This window comes from Schistocerca nitens, chromosome 8, assembly GCF_023898315.1.
Source record: "Schistocerca nitens isolate TAMUIC-IGC-003100 chromosome 8, iqSchNite1.1, whole genome shotgun sequence".
In the NCBI taxonomy this organism is placed as follows: domain Eukaryota; kingdom Metazoa; phylum Arthropoda; class Insecta; order Orthoptera; family Acrididae; genus Schistocerca; species Schistocerca nitens.
In genome coordinates, this window is record NC_064621.1 from 397,092,237 (window position 1) to 397,109,421 (window position 17,185).

General features: G+C 39.4%; 2 protein-coding genes across 5 annotated transcripts in view; one reads left to right on the plus strand and one right to left on the minus strand.

Moving 5' to 3' along the window:
- The window catches only part of LOC126199042 (28S ribosomal protein S30, mitochondrial), an 82,760-nt gene extending 66,312 nt beyond the window's left edge, over nt 1-16,448 (minus strand). Inside the window, exon 1 of the mRNA XM_049935747.1 lies at nt 15,936-16,448. Within this exon, the coding sequence (XP_049791704.1) occupies nt 15,936-16,411 (476 nt within the window). The 5' untranslated portion in view covers nt 16,412-16,448. The remainder of the gene's footprint in view (nt 1-15,935) is intronic.
- A 243-nt stretch (nt 16,449-16,691) lies between these two features.
- The window catches only part of LOC126198882 (very-long-chain (3R)-3-hydroxyacyl-CoA dehydratase), a 184,152-nt gene continuing 183,658 nt past the window's right edge, over nt 16,692-17,185 (plus strand). The window contains exon 1 of one of the 4 annotated variants that reach the window (XM_049935490.1): nt 16,692-16,848. The gene's annotated coding sequence lies outside the window, so the exon portion shown is untranslated. Of the gene's footprint in view, nt 16,849-17,162; nt 17,182-17,185 lie in introns of those variants that run through there. The other 3 variants (XM_049935487.1, XM_049935488.1, XM_049935489.1) reach the window with 3 other exon arrangements.

Below are 17,185 nucleotides of genomic sequence, written 5' to 3' on the forward strand. Positions count from 1 at the left end.
TGACAATTTTCTCAGGCTTCCAGCCACATCAAGTGGTTGAAAATCCACGAGCTTTTCATCAAGTGCTCCTTGGCCATTATCAAACAGTGACTATCAAATGATTGCTGCTGCCATCCTTATATAGCCGCACTGCCTATAGTGAAATCACTGTTGCTCGTTCCAGTGCCATAAATAGTAATGTTTTCATTGCATCATTGACACGTCCACTCTAGCCTTCTCATGACCAAGTTCCAAGCTGTGCTTAGGTGCAAGCTGCTGTCTTTATTGAGGGTGTTGTCAAAAATTTTTAATCTCAATAGCTTCTTTTATGATGCTGTCCCAGAAACTACTAGTATATGCAATAACGGATATAAGCATGTACGCATTCATATACAAGAAATATACCTTCCTGAGGCAGACATAAATACTTCCAGTTCCTTGAGCACATTGCGAGAAGAGAAAGGGATAATTTAGATAATACCATCTTGCAAGGCAAAACAGGAGACAGAAGACCACAAGGAAGATCAGCAAGTAAATGGCTGGATGAAGTGGAGATGTTTACCAGGCTACCTCTTCACATTATGTTAAGAAGAGCTGAAGATCGCCACAGATGGAAATGTCTACCGGAAGATTCAGTTATTTAAGAAATGAGGTCATGACACTGAGCAATGAGTTAACTGACAACTGAGAATGATTTCGAAGTTGTTTTGTGTGAAGATAGAATTCTGAAGAAGGTGTCTTATTTTATGTGGCACTATGGTGAATTCTGAAGTCAGGTAAGTTGTTATTTGTAAAGTGGATTTCAATGTCACCCTACTGCTTGTGCTGATGACACCTTTGATTCTTTGGTTAAATTTAATAGCAGAATGTTTTACGAAGAAGTGTGGAGAAAGTCATCCAAAATTTATTTACTACAAAAGTGTTATGTTTTTAGTGATTGTGTGAGATGCCACAGGTATGGCAAAAATATGAGGTTAGTCCACATTGCTTCTTTCTGCCCCAGTGATGGCTTTATGTTGTGCAGTAGGGAAGACAATTTGTGAAGATCAATTTGGCTGTGCACCAGGACTGAAAAACTGAAGCTTACGATACGTGATTTTTTAAATTTAATTAAATTTTTTCAGTAAATGTACTGTTGTTGATTGGTTTTCATTTTATCGGGAGATTTACTCTGAATTTATTATGTAACGGGGCAGATTGGTGGGGGTGGGGGTGGGGGTGGGGGGGTGGGGGGGAGACAACGACTGGGATGATTGTGAAAATAGATGAGCCCTCATTTTGAAAGGTGAACCATGACAAGGGAAAGAAAGCAATGGGCATCTGGGTGTGGTGAGCCATTGTTCTTGAGAGTGCATGTTCTGATGTAGTTTTGGCTAAAATAATTGAATGGGTCTTTGCTGGATTACTAGAAGAATATATCGAGGAGAGTTGCAATATTGTTTCAGATTCATTTTCATCATGTAGCTATTTGAACAAGTTGAGAAGTTGAAGAATCTAAAACTTGGACCAAATGACAACCTGGTCAGCTTTATTGTTGTTTCCTTGTTTACCAAAGTACCGCTCACTGACCTTCTGGAGCACATTGGTTCAATTTTCCTGCAGACATCATCAAGCCCTTTCATGCATGTCTCACCATGAACTATTTCACATGGAATGGCAACTTCTATGAACAGTTGGAAGGTGTTGCCATGGGTAGTCCTCTTAGTCCAGTGGTGGCCAACTTCTTCATTGAACATTTTGAAGCAAATCACTGAACTAAACCTAAGGTGTGGTGTAGATATGTTGGTGATACCTTCGTCACAGTCCACATCAATTCAGGCAGGCTAGGAAAAAATCTTACCCTCATAGTCATGGATGTTATTGAATTTAGCATATGTTAAAATGAGGGACTAAGTAAGGAACATATTTTTTCATTTTCTCCAAAAAAATTTCTGCTCTAAGGTACAGCCCTCCAAAGATGACACTGTGTGTATCATTTGAAGATGCGAATTTTGGAAAAAAATTTTAAAATGCTGTATCTCTGGAACAGTTCTAGATATTTTGTTGGTTTTTTGAAAGATAATTGCTTTATGACTGCAAAGAAATCCTCCATTTGGACTTAACTGTCAAAGTTCTTTTACTATAGCAATCTGAACTTTTTTATAACTTATGGATATTTTTTTTTTCCCAGAAATGCCAATCCATAAAATTTAGATTTTTTCTGCTATTTAGTACCACATAGTTCTACAATCCCTGAACAGGAGAGCTTCCACTTTTAGGTTGAACAGGTTTTATAAACAATTGAAATTTTTGCCATACATAAAACCTGTTTCATTACCACATTATCATGTAACAAGCTCATAAAAATCAAAACCTAGCCTTATTTAACATAATTTTGGTTTTGAAAGACGTGTAGAAGACTCATGTTTCAAGCATTTTAAATGGTTCCAAAATGTATGCGAAAGGTCCAAAGACTTAAAGCTTTCAATTTATACAACTTCTGTGCACTCTGTTTTGTACTGAAATTAGCCAGTCAATGAACTAAAAATGTGTTCCACTGCTTCAGTATCTATCTTCCATACAGAGTGATGCCTTCCTGTTGAACCAACAGGAACTGGAGCACTTAGAATCTTCAAAACATTGTGAACAGGAAGTGAGCACTGATGATGTTGTTGCTGTCCTTCAGCTGGAAACCTATATCCAGCAGCTGGTCCATGTGGTAGCATAAAGTTCACTACAATTTCGTTTAACATGTAATTGGTGTCTACACTCCCTGCAATCCACCAGTCACAGTCATACACACACGCCACAAACATCCCCCTTCTCAGGTTGTGAACCTGAATATTCCTGCTGTTTCTGAGGTTTTGGCTGAACAAATGAAATTTCTTCTTTCTTGCCCTTTAAAGTGCAAGCAATATGAGTTCGCCCATCACTTTGAGTTCAAAAAATGTGTCTTCTGAATTCCTTTCACAGGCGTAGTTTGTTTGGACCATTCTTCTTTTCTCTGCTCACGGAATTCTTTGATTTCCTCTTTGGACACAAGAGTGAGGGCTGTGGATGTGTACGATTTCATGACTCTCATAAAATCCTCAGCATTCTGAATCACAAGTGTATTTGTTCATAAAAGTTTATGTTTTGTAGCATGGTGCTTCAGCAGGCCTCCTACACCATCACAAGGCTCCTTCCCATGACCAGTAGCACTGTATACCCAGCCAATTGGCACAAGCAATTTGCTCAATTCAAACAGCTGGAAACTATTTTTAAAATGACTAGGAGCACCATCAGAAATAATGATGATCTTCACTGCCCCCTGTTTGCAGTTGAAGAATTTTGCACATTGCTAGCACAGTAATTTATTGTTGTTGCAATTTCTTCAGATGGTGGTGTGTTACTGCTTTCACTGACTATTTACCAAGTTCATCAATGAAACTGTCAAAGGCAACCGTTTTCTTAATTAGTTGATTTTCCTCCCACGTCACATATGTAATTTCTGCAGAGTTATCTGCTATGTCTTCCAGGCCAAGGGTCTCTAATGACAGTCCTCCCTTTCCAGGTCAGCCACCATATTCTTGAAACAAACAAGTCTCATGCTTTACGTCACAGATTACTAATGACTTCACACGCCCAACCAAGGTGTCACATGTCAAGTGTTCCAGTAAGTTCTTCAAAGTTACCACACAAAGTTCAAAATTCACACAGTACACACATAAACAGACATCTCTAGGAGGGTGTGGAGCTACCCACTTAGGTTGTAGTGCATAAAATTTTGATCTTCCAATATGTGAAGTTGTATTGCTGGTCTTATATTTTGCAAAAGTTTCTTCAATACTGCGAGTTATGTACCTCTTCACTTTCACAACTTTTTTGACCTTCGGCTGCTACAGTTATAGTGTCTTTTTTGTTGGCACTCTGGCAAGAACAGTCCCACTTAACTTCCAGATAAAATGACTGCACTAATTGAATTTGAGCTGCTTCTACAGGATGACGATAATAGGGATTTGGTCTTCCAAAGACTCCTTTTACAGACCTCACATTTCTTGATTTATACACCACGTACTTCGATACTGAGATTGAAAATGTCTGTGGAATAATAGTCAAAACTTGCACCTTTTCACTGTAGGATGTACAATATTCAACAACTGAATTGATATTTGTGAAAAATTCCTGGCAAGAGGTACAAGAGTGCTTTGGTTCATTTTCTTCTGAAGATGGAATTTCTACTTTGAAGAGTGTGGTCAGTTTTGCTGTAGTGTATTCATCCATAGCTTTAGTAATTTCCCTGCACTTTCTTGAAGCATAGAGCTTATTATTTGACTTCACTGACCACGGTTTCTTAACAGGATTAACATCCACCTCTGTTGTTGACTGATTCAGGGTATTTAATTCTTCCTCTATTGATGCAAAATCTACATCATCTGCACTATGGGAGGCTTCACCTTGCTCAGATACTATCATTGTTGTTATTCTGTGAAAACATTTAGAACACAAAAAGTCATCACTGGAAACATCTTCACTTTGAAACAGTCTTCAAATGAGAACACTTATTCCCAACCTGAAAAAAGTCGTTTTTTTTGTTTGTCTTATATACAACTCTTTTACGGGTATGCAAATAGTCAGCACACTTCACTCTCCCATGACCCCAGTCAGAAGACATTTCAAACAGTCCTTTTCTCAAAATACAATGCAAGTGTGTCAACTGACAAATTCCTCACGAAAACACAGAACTCAGATTTCTTAGAAGCTTCCTCAGTAAACAAATTAGCTCTGAACAACTACAATACAGAAACCTGCAATGAACAACCATGACAAAGAAACTGACAAGAAACTACAAAAAGTGTAAGAAATAGCTGCAACAATGAAAGTGAAAAGAAATAACTGCAACAAAGAAAGTGATAAGAAATAACTGCAACAATGACAATACAAATGAACATATTAACAAAGAAATTAGTACAAAACAATTTCAGTGAAGACATACATTACAATTGAACCTTAAAAAAAAATGTTGTTTTAAAATGAAACCTGTCCAATTTAAAAGTGCGAGCTCTCCTTTACAGAGAATATAGTACTACATGGTACTAATCAACAGAAAAAAAATTAACTTTTCTACATTGGCATTCTTGTAAAAAAAATTTTTTTCTGTAAATTATATTAAAAAAATCAAAAGGCGACAGTAAAGAACTTTGACAGATATGTCCAAATGGAGGATACCTTTGTTATCATAAAACAATTCTCTTTCAGATAGAAAAAACTCTAACAAAATATCTAGAACTGTTACAGAGATATAGCATTTTTTTAAAATTTCCCAAATTCGCATCTTCAAAATTATGTTTGCAGTGTCATCTTTGGAGGCCCATATCGTGAGGCAGAAATTTTTTTGGAGAAAACAAAAAAATGTGCGTTTCTTACTTATTCCCGAATTTTAACATATGCTAAATTCAATAACATCTGAGACTATGAAGGTAACCCCCCTACCTGAAGTGATACAGATTATGCCCCTCGCTGTGTGAAGTCATGGTGAGCAACAGCTCGGTGACTGGTTAAGACACTTGAGCAGCCTCCATGCCAACATAAAATTTACCAGGGAGGTAGAAAAGGACAAAGAATTACCCTTTCTAGTCGTGCTGGTCACAAAGGATGGTGAAAACGTGGGACACAGTGCATTTCGAAAACTAATAAACACGGACTGATATCTGCACAAAGTGTCGAATCACTGCCGGAGTCAAAATAAGAAACATGATTAATGTGCTCGTAACACAAGCAAGACTAATATGTAAGCTACAGCATCTCAGACGCAAGATGCAACATCTGGAAAGCATTCTGAGGAACAATGGGTATTCCACCAGTTACATAAGAAGTGTAACAGAGTCAACGACTTGGCGAGGTGACACATTGGAAAAAGAAATGTTGGGTATGGCCTTTCTGCCATAGGTTCCCAGAGTGACAGACAGAATCACCATGAATTGTGCAGACACAGCATAAAGAATATTTATAAACTGATGAAGAAGAGCAAAGTGTACCTCAAATCAGCAAAGCAGGAAAGGAACCCACTTGCGATGTCGGGAATGTACTGCATAACACGCACTTGCGAAAAAGTTTTTGTTGGGATGACTGGATGATCAATCAACACAGAATCACAGAACATAAGCAACATTGCAAGCTGGGGCAGTTGAAGAAATTGGCCATGGCAGAGCACAAGCTGTGTGAGGCTGCCCACACAGTAAAATTCAACGATGTGGACTTTCTGGCTGAAGAGAAGATCTATGACACCCACTTGTTCAGAGATGCTATAGAAATACACAAACATGAGAATAGCTTCAACAAGAAAGAAGATAGCCTCAAAACGAATGGTTCCTGAACTCCCGTGCTGCAGCGAACGACAGTTGCAGATAGCAAGAAAAGAACGGCACCAGAAATGACCAGCCTTTTGGACGTTGGTGCGCAAGGTACATATAATCTGTGGCCATGCACCCGACTCCACTCCACCACCAGCAATGGAGGATGAAGCTTTGACAATGCCAGCCACTCACTCATGTTGGCGAAATGTCAGGAACATCATCAAACAAATGTGAGCTGAAGAACCCGAGACAGAAGCCAACAGGCAGTTTGTCAAACAGAATAATGTATTTTCAAATAATGGAAAATCCAGGATGGAATACTGACAGTATTATGAAAAGGATAGATTACAACTCGCCATATAGAGGATATGCTTAGTCGTAGATAAGCAAAACAAGAAGATGGCTATACATTTTTGAGCTTTCAGCCAAAAGGCCTTTTAAAATAGAAAGAACATACACAGTCAGGCAAGCACAACTCGCTCACAACAAACCACAATCTCTGGCTACTGAGGCCTGAATGCGAGCAACTGTGCCTGATGGGAGAAGCAATCCATGGGTGGTGGGTATAAGGAGGTAGCTGAGGCAGGAAAGGGGTGGGATAGCAGGGTAAGTCAGTAGGTTCGAGAGGGGGGGGGGGGCGGTGAGAGGTGGGAGCAGAAAGGAGAGAACTAGAGGAGGAGAAAAAGACTAGTGGGTGCATTGGTGGAATAGAAGGCTGTGTAGTGCTGGAGTCTGGGTAGGGAAGGGAATAGGTGGGTGAAGGACAGGGACTAGTGAAGGTTGAGGCCAGAGGGGTGGGAGGATTATGGGAGTGTAGTATATATTGCAGGGAGAGTTCCCACCTGTGCAATTCATAAAAGAGTATTGGTGTGTAGGGACCAGATGGCACAGGCTGTGAAGCAGTCACCGATGTGAAGCACATTATGTTGGACAGCATGTTTAGCAACTGGTTGGTCCAGCTCTCTCTTTCAGCCACAGTTTGTTGGTGGTCATTCATGTGGACCAACAGCTTGCTGGCTGTCTTGCCCACATAGTATGCAACACAGTGGTTGCGTCTTAGTTTGTATATTACATGACTGCTTTCACAGGTAGCCCTGCCTTTGATGGGGTAGGTGATGCCTGTGGCCAGAATGGAGTATGTGGAAGTGGGAGAATGAAGGGGACGGGTCTCGCATCTAGGACTATTGCAGGGATATGTGCCATGACGTAAGGAGTTGGGAGCATAAGTGGAGTAGGGATGAGCGAGGGTAGTGCACAGGTTTGGTGGGCAGTGGAATACCACGGTGAGAGGAGTGTGAAGGAGAGTGTGTGGGATATTCCTCATTACAGGTCGTGATGAGAGGTAGTCGAAACCCTGGCAGAGAATGTGATTCATTTGCTTTGGTCTGGGTCGCACTCTGTCAGGAGGAGAGTGCTCCTATGTGGCCAGACAATGGGAATGTGGGAGGTGGTAGATGACTAGAGACACATGGAATGGGAGATAGCAGTTCCACAGCATTACGAAATACATTTGGTGCCATGTATATTGCCAACATATAAAGTTAAGCAAAGTCCTGCTTCTCAGAACAGCAATTTTTACATGCATTGCTGACATCATGATAACATGTGGCAATCAGTACACAGAGGTATCTGGTTTGAGAATTCTGTAATGGCCATCTGACAGATTGTTTTGGTCACTTATTATTTATTTATTTTTTATTGGTCTTCCATTGATTTCTGTGTGCATAAGTCTTGACCGAACGACATTGTGTCGTAGACTGGTGTTCCTTTTTATGAGAAGTATGTTCTGAATTCATTAAGTAGAAGGCGAAGTTAGCAGCAGGGGTTGTAGTGGAAACAGAAAAATCTCAGTTTGGTGAAAGGAAGATTATGACAAGCGGTTCTCATGTAGGTTTGTGGCTATGGGGGGCTGTCCTGTCAGGGGATGGGTTTTCAGATGTTTTCTAGATGGTTGAGAACAGAACTAAATGGGTATCAGTGGGTCTGATTATGATTACATTCAGGAGAATGTGGTTGTAGTTTCTTTAGGGAAATGTAGGTATGAATATTTAGTTGCAAATCACAGTATTCAGTTTAAAGATTATGGAACTGGAGGGGTGTACGGATACAATAGAGGGCTATTGACGGAGCTGTTAAATTCATTATAAGGAGGAGGAAGAGGTACTGTTCCACCTTGGAGTCTCATTTAGATGAGTACTGCTGGCAGAAGAGTGACCCGGCTAATTACTGTGTATTTTGTTATTTTCTAGACAGTAGGAAAATGTATAGGCCTGGAATTGCCAGTTGAATAGTTGGAGGGGGGGGGGGGGGGAGGCGGTTGTTGTTGTATATGGGGATAGTTTTGGGGACGAGGGGGAGGTGAGAAGTTATTCAAAGCTCTTTTCTAATGAATGGTTCAGTATGTCTGTTTAGGTTTATAGTTGTTTCTGCGGATTTTAGTTGGTAAAGTGAAATTTGCAGTTCTCGGCTTTCAAGTTGTGTGTGGATTTCTTGGTCTCGAGGCCTTCATTTGAAGATAAAGCAAAATTTACGATTCCTTTGATTTTCTTCTTCGTACCATTGTGTGGAATGTTGAGCATGTTTTGTGCTTGGTTTTATGGCTAATATCTTTTTTGATTGGGGGGAAGAAATGAAAGAGGAAGCCGCCTTGTAGAATTTTGCACAGAGCATAACTTAATCATAGCTAACACTTGGTTCAAGAATCATAAAAGAAGGTTGTATACCTGGAAGAATCCTGGAGATACTAAAAGGTATCAGATAGACTATATAATGGTAAGACAGAGATTTAGGAACCAGGTTTTAAATTGTAAGACATTTCCAGGGGCAGATGTGGATTCTGACCACAATCTATTGGTTATGATCTGCAGATTGAAACTGAAGAAACTGCAAAAAGGTGGGAATTTAAGGAGATGGGACCTGGATAAACTGAAAAAACCAGAGGTTGTAGAGAGTTTCAGGAAGAGCATAAGGGAACAATTGACAGGAATGGGGGAAAGAAATACAGTAGAAGAAGAATGGGTAGCTCTGAGGGATGAAGTAGTGAAGGCAGCAGACGATCAAGTAGGTAAAAAGACGAGGGCTAATAGAAATCCTTGGGTAACAGAAGATATATTGAATTTAATTGATGAAAGGAGAAATTATAAAAATGCAGTAAATGAAGCAGGCAAAAAGGAATACAAACGTCTCAAAAATGAGATCGACAGGATGTGCAAAATGGCTAAGCAGGGATGGCTAGAGGACAAATGTAAGGATGTAGAGGCTTGTCTCACTAGGGGTAAGATAGATACTGCCTACAGGAAAATTAAAGAGACCTTTGGAGAGAAGAGAACCACGTGTATGAATATCAAGAGCTCAGATGGCAACCCAGTTCTAAGCAAAGAAGGGAAGGCAGAAAGGTGGAAGGAGTATATAGAGGGTTTATACAAGGGCGATGTACTTGAGGACAATATTATGGAAATGGAAGAGGATGTAGATGAAGATGAAATGGGAGATAAGATACTGCGTGAAGAGTTTGACAGAGCACTGAAAGACCTGAGTCGAAACAAGGCCCCGGGAGTAGACAACATTCCATTAGAACTACTGATGGCCTTGGGAGAACCAGTCATGACAAAACTCTACCATCTGGTGAACAAGATGTATGAGACAGGCGAAATACCCTCAGACTTCAAGAAGAATATAATAATTCCAATCCCAAATAAAGCAGGTGTTGACAGATGTGAAAATTACCGAACTATCAGTTTAATAAGTCACAGCTGCAAAATACTAACGCGAATTCTTTACAGACGAATGGAAAAACTGGTAGAAGCGGACCTCGGGGAAGATCAGTTTGGATTCCGTAGAAATGTTGGAACACGTGAGGCAATACTAACCTTACGTCTTATCTTAGAAGAAAGATTAAGAAAAGGCAAACCTACGTTTCTAACATTTGTAGACCTAGAGAAAGCTTTTGACAACGTTAACTGGAATACTCTCTTTCAAATTCTGAAGGTGGCAGGGGTAAAATACAGGGAGCGAAAGGCTATTTACAATTTGTACAGAAACCAGATGGCAGTTATAAGAGTCGAGGGACATGAAAGGGAAGCAGTGGTTGCGAAAGGAGTGAGACAGGGTTGTAGCCTCTCCCCGATGTTATTCAATCTGTATATTGAGCAAGCAGTAAAGGAAACAAAAGAAAAATTCGGAGTAGGTATTAAAATTCATGGAGAAGAAGTAAAAACTTTGAGGTTCGCCGATGACATTGTAATTCTGTCAGAGACAGCAAAGGACTTGGAAGAGCAGTTGAACGGAATGGACAGTGTCTTGAAAGGAGGATATAAGATGAACATCAACAAAAGCAAAACGAGGTTAATGGAATGTAGTCAAATTAAGTCGGGTGATGCTGAGGGGATTAGATTAGGAAATGAGACACTTAAAGTAGTAAAGGAGTTTTGCTATTTAGGGAGTAAAATAACTGATGATGGTCGAAGTAGAGAGGATATAAAATGTAGACTGGCAATTGCAAGGAAATCGTTTCTGAAGAAGAGAAATTTGTTAACATCGAGTATAGATTTAAGTGTCAGGAAGTTGTTCCTGAAAGTATTTGTATGGAGTGTAGTCATGTATGGAAGTGAAACATGGACGATAACCAGTTTGGACAAGAAGAGAATAGAAGCTTTCGAAATGTGGTGCTACAGAAGAATGCTGAAGATAAGGTGGGTAGATCACGTAACTAATGAGGAGGTATTGAATAGGATTGGGGAGAAGAGAAGTTTGTGGCACAACTTGACTAGAAGAAGGGATCGGTTGGTAGGACATGTTTTGAGGCATCAAGGGATCACAAATTTAGCATTGGAGGGCAGCGTGGAGGGTAAAAATCATAGAGGGAGACCAAGAGATGAATACACTAAGCAGATTCAGGAGGATGTAGGTTGCAGTAGGTACTGGAAGATGAAGAAGCTTGCCAGGATAGAGTAGCATGGAGAGCTGCATCAAACCAGTCTCAGGACTGAAGACCAAAACAACAACAATCTTTTTTGAAATAGTGTTGTGACGAGTATCGTAGTATACTTAATTTGTCCCTGCACTAAGCCTCTACTTACTCTGGTTATCCAGTTAGTTTCATTTTATGGTTAGAGTTAACTATTTTTCATAATTTTTATTTTTATTTGCAGGTATGCTTAGTGATGTTATGGTCTCCATATTATATATGTTTGAAATTGGGGTGTCTGCCCTCTTGATGACATTAATGGTCAAAGCTTGTGGTATGAAATAGGATCTTTCGGTACAGCCCATAAATGTTTCGTATAAATTACTAAATGAAAACAGAAGCTGAGTAGTGTAAGAGGAGAGGCAGAGACTTTTTTCATAGTAGGTGCTCTTCTTCTACTGTTTTTGTTGTTGTTCCTTGTTGTGGTCTTCAGTCCAGAGACTGGTTTTTGCAGCTCTCCATGCTACTCTATCCTGTGCAAGCTTCTTCATCTCCGAGTAACTACTGCAACCTACATCCTTCTGAATCTGTTTAGTGTATTCAAGCCTTGGTCTCCCTCTATGATTTTTACCCTTTGTGCTTCCCTCCAATACTAAATTGATGATCCCTTGATGCCTCAGAACATGTTCTACCAACTGATCCCTTCTTCTAGACAAGTTGTGGCACAAATTTCACTTCTCCCCAATTGTTTTCAGTACCTCCTCATTAGTTATGCGATCTACCCATCTAATCTTCAACATTTTTCTGTGGCACCACATTTCAAAAGCTTCTATTCTCTTCTTGTCCAAACTATTTATCGTCCATGTTTCATTTCCATACATGGCTACACTCCATACAAATACTCTGAGAAAAGGCTTCCTGACAGTTAAATCTGTACTTGATGTAACAAATTACTCTTCTTCAGAAATGGTTTTCTTGTCATTGCCAGTCTCCATTTTATATCCTCTCTACTTTGACCATCATCAGTTATTTTGCTCCCCAAATACCAAAATTCCTTTACTACTTTAAGTGTCTCATTTCCTAATCTAACTCCCTCAGCATCACCTGATGACTACATTGCATTATCCTCATTTTGCTTTTGTTGATGTTCATCTTATATCCTCCTTTCAAGACACTGTCCATTCCGTTCAACTGCTCTCCCACATCCTTTGCTGTCTCTGACAGAATTACAATGTCGGCAAACCTCAAAAGTTTTTATTTCTTCTCCATGATTTTTATTTCCTGCTCCAAATTTTTCTTTTGTTTCCTTTACTGGTGCTCAATATACAGATTGAATAACATGAGAGAGAGGCTACAACCCTCTATCACTCAGTTTTCAACCACCAATTACCTTTCGTGCCCCTCAACTCTTATAACTGACATCTGGTTTCTGTAAAAACTGTAAACAGCCTTTCGCTCCCTGTATTTGACCTCTGCCACCTTCAGAATTTGAAAGACAATATTCCAGTCAACATGGTCAAAAGCTTTCTGTAAGTCTACAAATGCTAAAAACTTAGGTTTGTCTTTTCTTAATCTATCTTCTAAGATAAGTTGTAGGGTCAGTATTGACTCACATATTCCAACATTTCTATGGAATCCAAACTCTCACTAGTTGTTCCATTCGTCTGTAAAGAATTCATGTCAGTATTTTGGAGCCGTGGCTTATTAAACTGATAGTTTGGTAATTTTCACACCTGTCAGCACCTGCTTTCTTTGGGATTGGAATTATTATATTCTTCTTGAAGTCTGGGGGTCTCTCACCTGTCTCACTTACCAGATAGTAGAGTACCAGGGCTGGCTCTCCCAAGGCTATCAGTAGCTCTAATGGAATGTTGTCTACTCCCGGGGCCTTGTTTTGACATAGATCTGTCAGTGCTCTTCACACAATATCATATCTCCCACTTCATCTTTACCTACGTCCTCTTCCATTTCCATACTATTACCCAGAAGTTCATCATCCTTGTATAGACCCTCTATATACTCCTTCAACCTTTCTCGCTACCCTGCTTTGCTTAGAACTGGCTTTCCATCTAAGCTCTTGATACTCATACAAGAGATTCCCTTTTCTCCAAAGGTCTCTTTAATTTTCCTGTAGGCAGTATCTATTTTACCTCGAGTGATATATGCCTCTACGTACTTAATTTGTCCTCTAGTCATCCCTACTTAGCCATCTTGCACTTCCTGGCAATCTCATTTTTGACACGTTTGTATTCCTTTTTGCCTGCTTCATTTTCTGCATTTTTATGTTTACTCCTTTAAGCAATTATATTTAAAACCTCTTCAGCTACCCAAGGATTTCTATTCATCATCATCTTTTTACCTACTTGATCCTTTGTTGCCTTTACTATTTCATCTCTCAAAGCTACCCGTTCTTCATCTACTGTATTTCTTTGCCCCCTTCTTGTCAATCGTTCCCTAATGCTCTCTCTGAAACTCTCTACAGTACCTGATTCTTTCAATTTATCCACGTTCCATCTCCTTAAATTCCCAGCTTTTTGCAGTTTCTTCAGTATTAATATACAGTTCATAACCAATAGATTGTAGTCATAGTCCACATCTGCCCCTGGAAATGTCTCACAATTTAAAACCTGGTTCCTAAATCTGTCTTACCATTACATAATCTACTTGAAACCTTCCATGACTCTTAAACCAAGTGTTAGCTATAATCAAGTTATGCTCTGTGCAAAATTCTACCACGCAGCTTCTTCTTTCATTCCTTACCCCCTTTCCATATTCAGCAACTACTTTTCCTACTATTGAATCCCAGTCCCCCCCCCCCCATGACTACTGTATGTGTGGGCTTTGTGTCTATCTTGGCTACAATAACGCATTCACTATGCTGTTGGTAGTAGCTTACCCGAACTCCTATTTTTTAATTAATTATTAAACCTACTCCTACATTACCCCTATTTGATTTTGTATTTATAACCCTGTATTCACCTGACCAAAAGTCTTGTTCCTCCTGCCACCTAACTTCACTAATTCCCACTATATCTAACTTCAACCTATCCATTTCCCTTTTTAAATTTTCTAACCTACCTGCCCCATTAAGGGATCTGACATTCCACACTCCGATCCGTAGAATGCCAGTTTTCTTTCTCCTGATAACGACGTCCTCCTGAGTAGTAATTTCATTATTAACAGTATGAGTACGTTAACAACAGTCACAATTAGTAGAGGAAAACTGAGATATTGTAGTTGAAACCTTGGTCTATTAGTGTTATTTTGCTTTCGATCTCTGTTGTAATTTCAACGAAAATAAATGGGAAGTTTTACTTTTGTGATAACCCTTGTATCTTAATAAGTGGAACCCGTAACTGCAGACTACTTCTGAACAGTAAACAGTAACAATTTCCAACTAGTGCTAATCTACTTACACTGACAATACTGGGACTTATTTCCAATATTATTTTTTATATATGTACAGCAAAGGAGGAAAAAAAAATCACAGCTCATTCTCTTATATCACTTGGCTTCTATTGTTATCGAATAGGTTACTTCAAACAAAGACCAATGATTATGTATAACAGATGAATGTAATATGCATCAAACACTTAGCGAAGACTTTTCCACCACCTAATCTATGATCTCTGAATTTGCCTTGAAGCTTTAGTTTTGGTGACAAAAGGTGCATTATATATGGCAAAGTGTGTTAACTAATGGTGTGAATGCAAACACTGGGCTATGCTACAGCCTGGAAGTGGCTAATCAAGTAGTCTTAACGTTTTTTTAATATTTGGAGATTTACAATTTTGTATCCAATGTCCACTAGCGGACATCCTGCCATGCTGATTTAGGTTCCCAACATCTGCCTAAATTATTTCAAGCAAATGCTCCAGTATTTATGCAAATGGCTGTTATACTAATTGGGTATTTTTGTTACTCTTAAATTGGAATACTATGACATGTCCAATATGCTTGTAAAAGTGATCTATGAATGTATAAAGCTGCTACTTACAACTGGCATACAAACATTCTTGAAGAGGCCTTTGCAAGATGTTTGATTATCAACTGTACACAATATTCATATTGCACACTTCTATCAAATAGATTTAGCACAATGTTTAACATTTGCTGTAGATGAAGAATACTGTAAGAGTTTAAACTTCCTGGCAGAGTAAAACTGTGCACCTGTCAGAGACTCAAATTCGGGACCTTTGCTTTTCACAGGCAAGTGCTCTATTGACTGAGCTATCCAAACATGGCCCATGACCTGTTATCATAGATTTACTTCTGCCAGTACCTCGTCTCCTGCAAAACTTTCAAGTCTAGCACTAGTGGTAGTTTTACGTCAGTGCACACTCCACTGGAAAGTGAAAAATTTTGGTCTGGAAACATCTGCCAAGCTGTGTCTAAGCCACGTCTCCACAATATCCTTTCTTCCAGGAGTGCTAGTCTTGCAGTTTCGCAGGCGAGCTTCTGTGAAGTTTGCAAGGTAGCTGACAAGGTACTGGCAGAAGTAAACCTGTGCGGACGGGTCGTGCTTGGGTAGCTCAGTCTCTAGAGCACTCGATAGCAAAAGGCAAAGGTGCCGAGTTTGAGGCTTGGTCTGGCACACAATTTTAATTTGCCAGGAAGTTTCAAATCAGAGTATACTCCGCTGCAGAGTGAAAAATTCCATTATAAGAGTTTCTCTACATCTTTCTAATAAGAACATTGAATACAATACAAGAAATCCAACACTATTAAGTTACTACCTTCTGCACTTGTACTCGAATAACAGTGCGTCCTGGATATCATTCTTAATTTTGTTGAACAAATCATCTGATAAAGTGCCATTATTTTCAAAACTAAACGGCAGTTCTTCTACAGAAGAAAATTGTGTTCTCGTAATATATCGGAAAAATTTGAACGTATCGTACAGTAAATGACCCTCTGTTAACAGTAATGACCTCCACCCATAATATCGTGGCAAGTTTAACGCGAAGAGCTTTTCTTCCACGGTTTCCAAAGACCTGATCTTTTCGTGCCACTCTCTTTCCCTACGTTCCCTAATGGCTCGCCTTGATAGGTCTAAAATAGGTGGATATTTTGGTCTTTCTGTATACTCAGCTTCATTTGCACTAACACTGAAATTATGTTTAACACTATTAAGAATTGCTGCAACGCACTGTTGTCTTAACTTTATCAAATGAACGACTTTCTCTCGCAACGCGCACACCACAGCCATCATTTGCCACCAACCTCACTGTTTACAAATACGAAAGCGCGTTATTCATTTAATAGGTTAACTCAGATAGTACTCTAACTGCAGTTTCGGCATTTCACGAAAGAGAAATTTTCCAAGTGACCATTTTCCTAATTTTCAGTCTTTCATTTCTTTATAACTCATAACACCCGTAAGCTGATCCATTACTATACATAAACATTTTTACTGGTGTTGTCTGCAACTAGAGATTAAAACTGCTGTGCAAAAAGGAGGAAGAATGAGCTACAAGTTTCCCACAACATGTTGGTATTGCAGGCATCGTATTTTTTTCAGAGCTATGCAGTTATTATACGGGTTCATATTGCGTGACGAGACAAATATATGTGTTTTGTTTGGGAGACGTGCTTGTGAGGTGTACCTCGCGTTACAAACACCGCACGCATTAATAGCGGGTAAATAAAGTAAGTTATATTGGTACTATAAACGCTTGTTTTGGCAGCTAGTCTGCTTTAGCACCTGCAGTGTTGTTAACTGAGATTCCGCTGCATCGAGACTTTACATTGAGTTTAAACCGAAAGAAAGACTTGCTGATTTTTCTTTTTTATCGCAATACCACTTCTCAGACGAGCTAATAATTTACCTTTCGCAACGTAGTAATTTACCGGTACTGAACGAAATGACATATCAGTTATTTGAGGACAGTGACAAGTAGGCCCAAGTCACTGCAGTGAACCATACAGCGTGATTCAGCAAAAGTTTATCGAACTTAATCGTGAATTTAGTATGTGTCTCATGTAA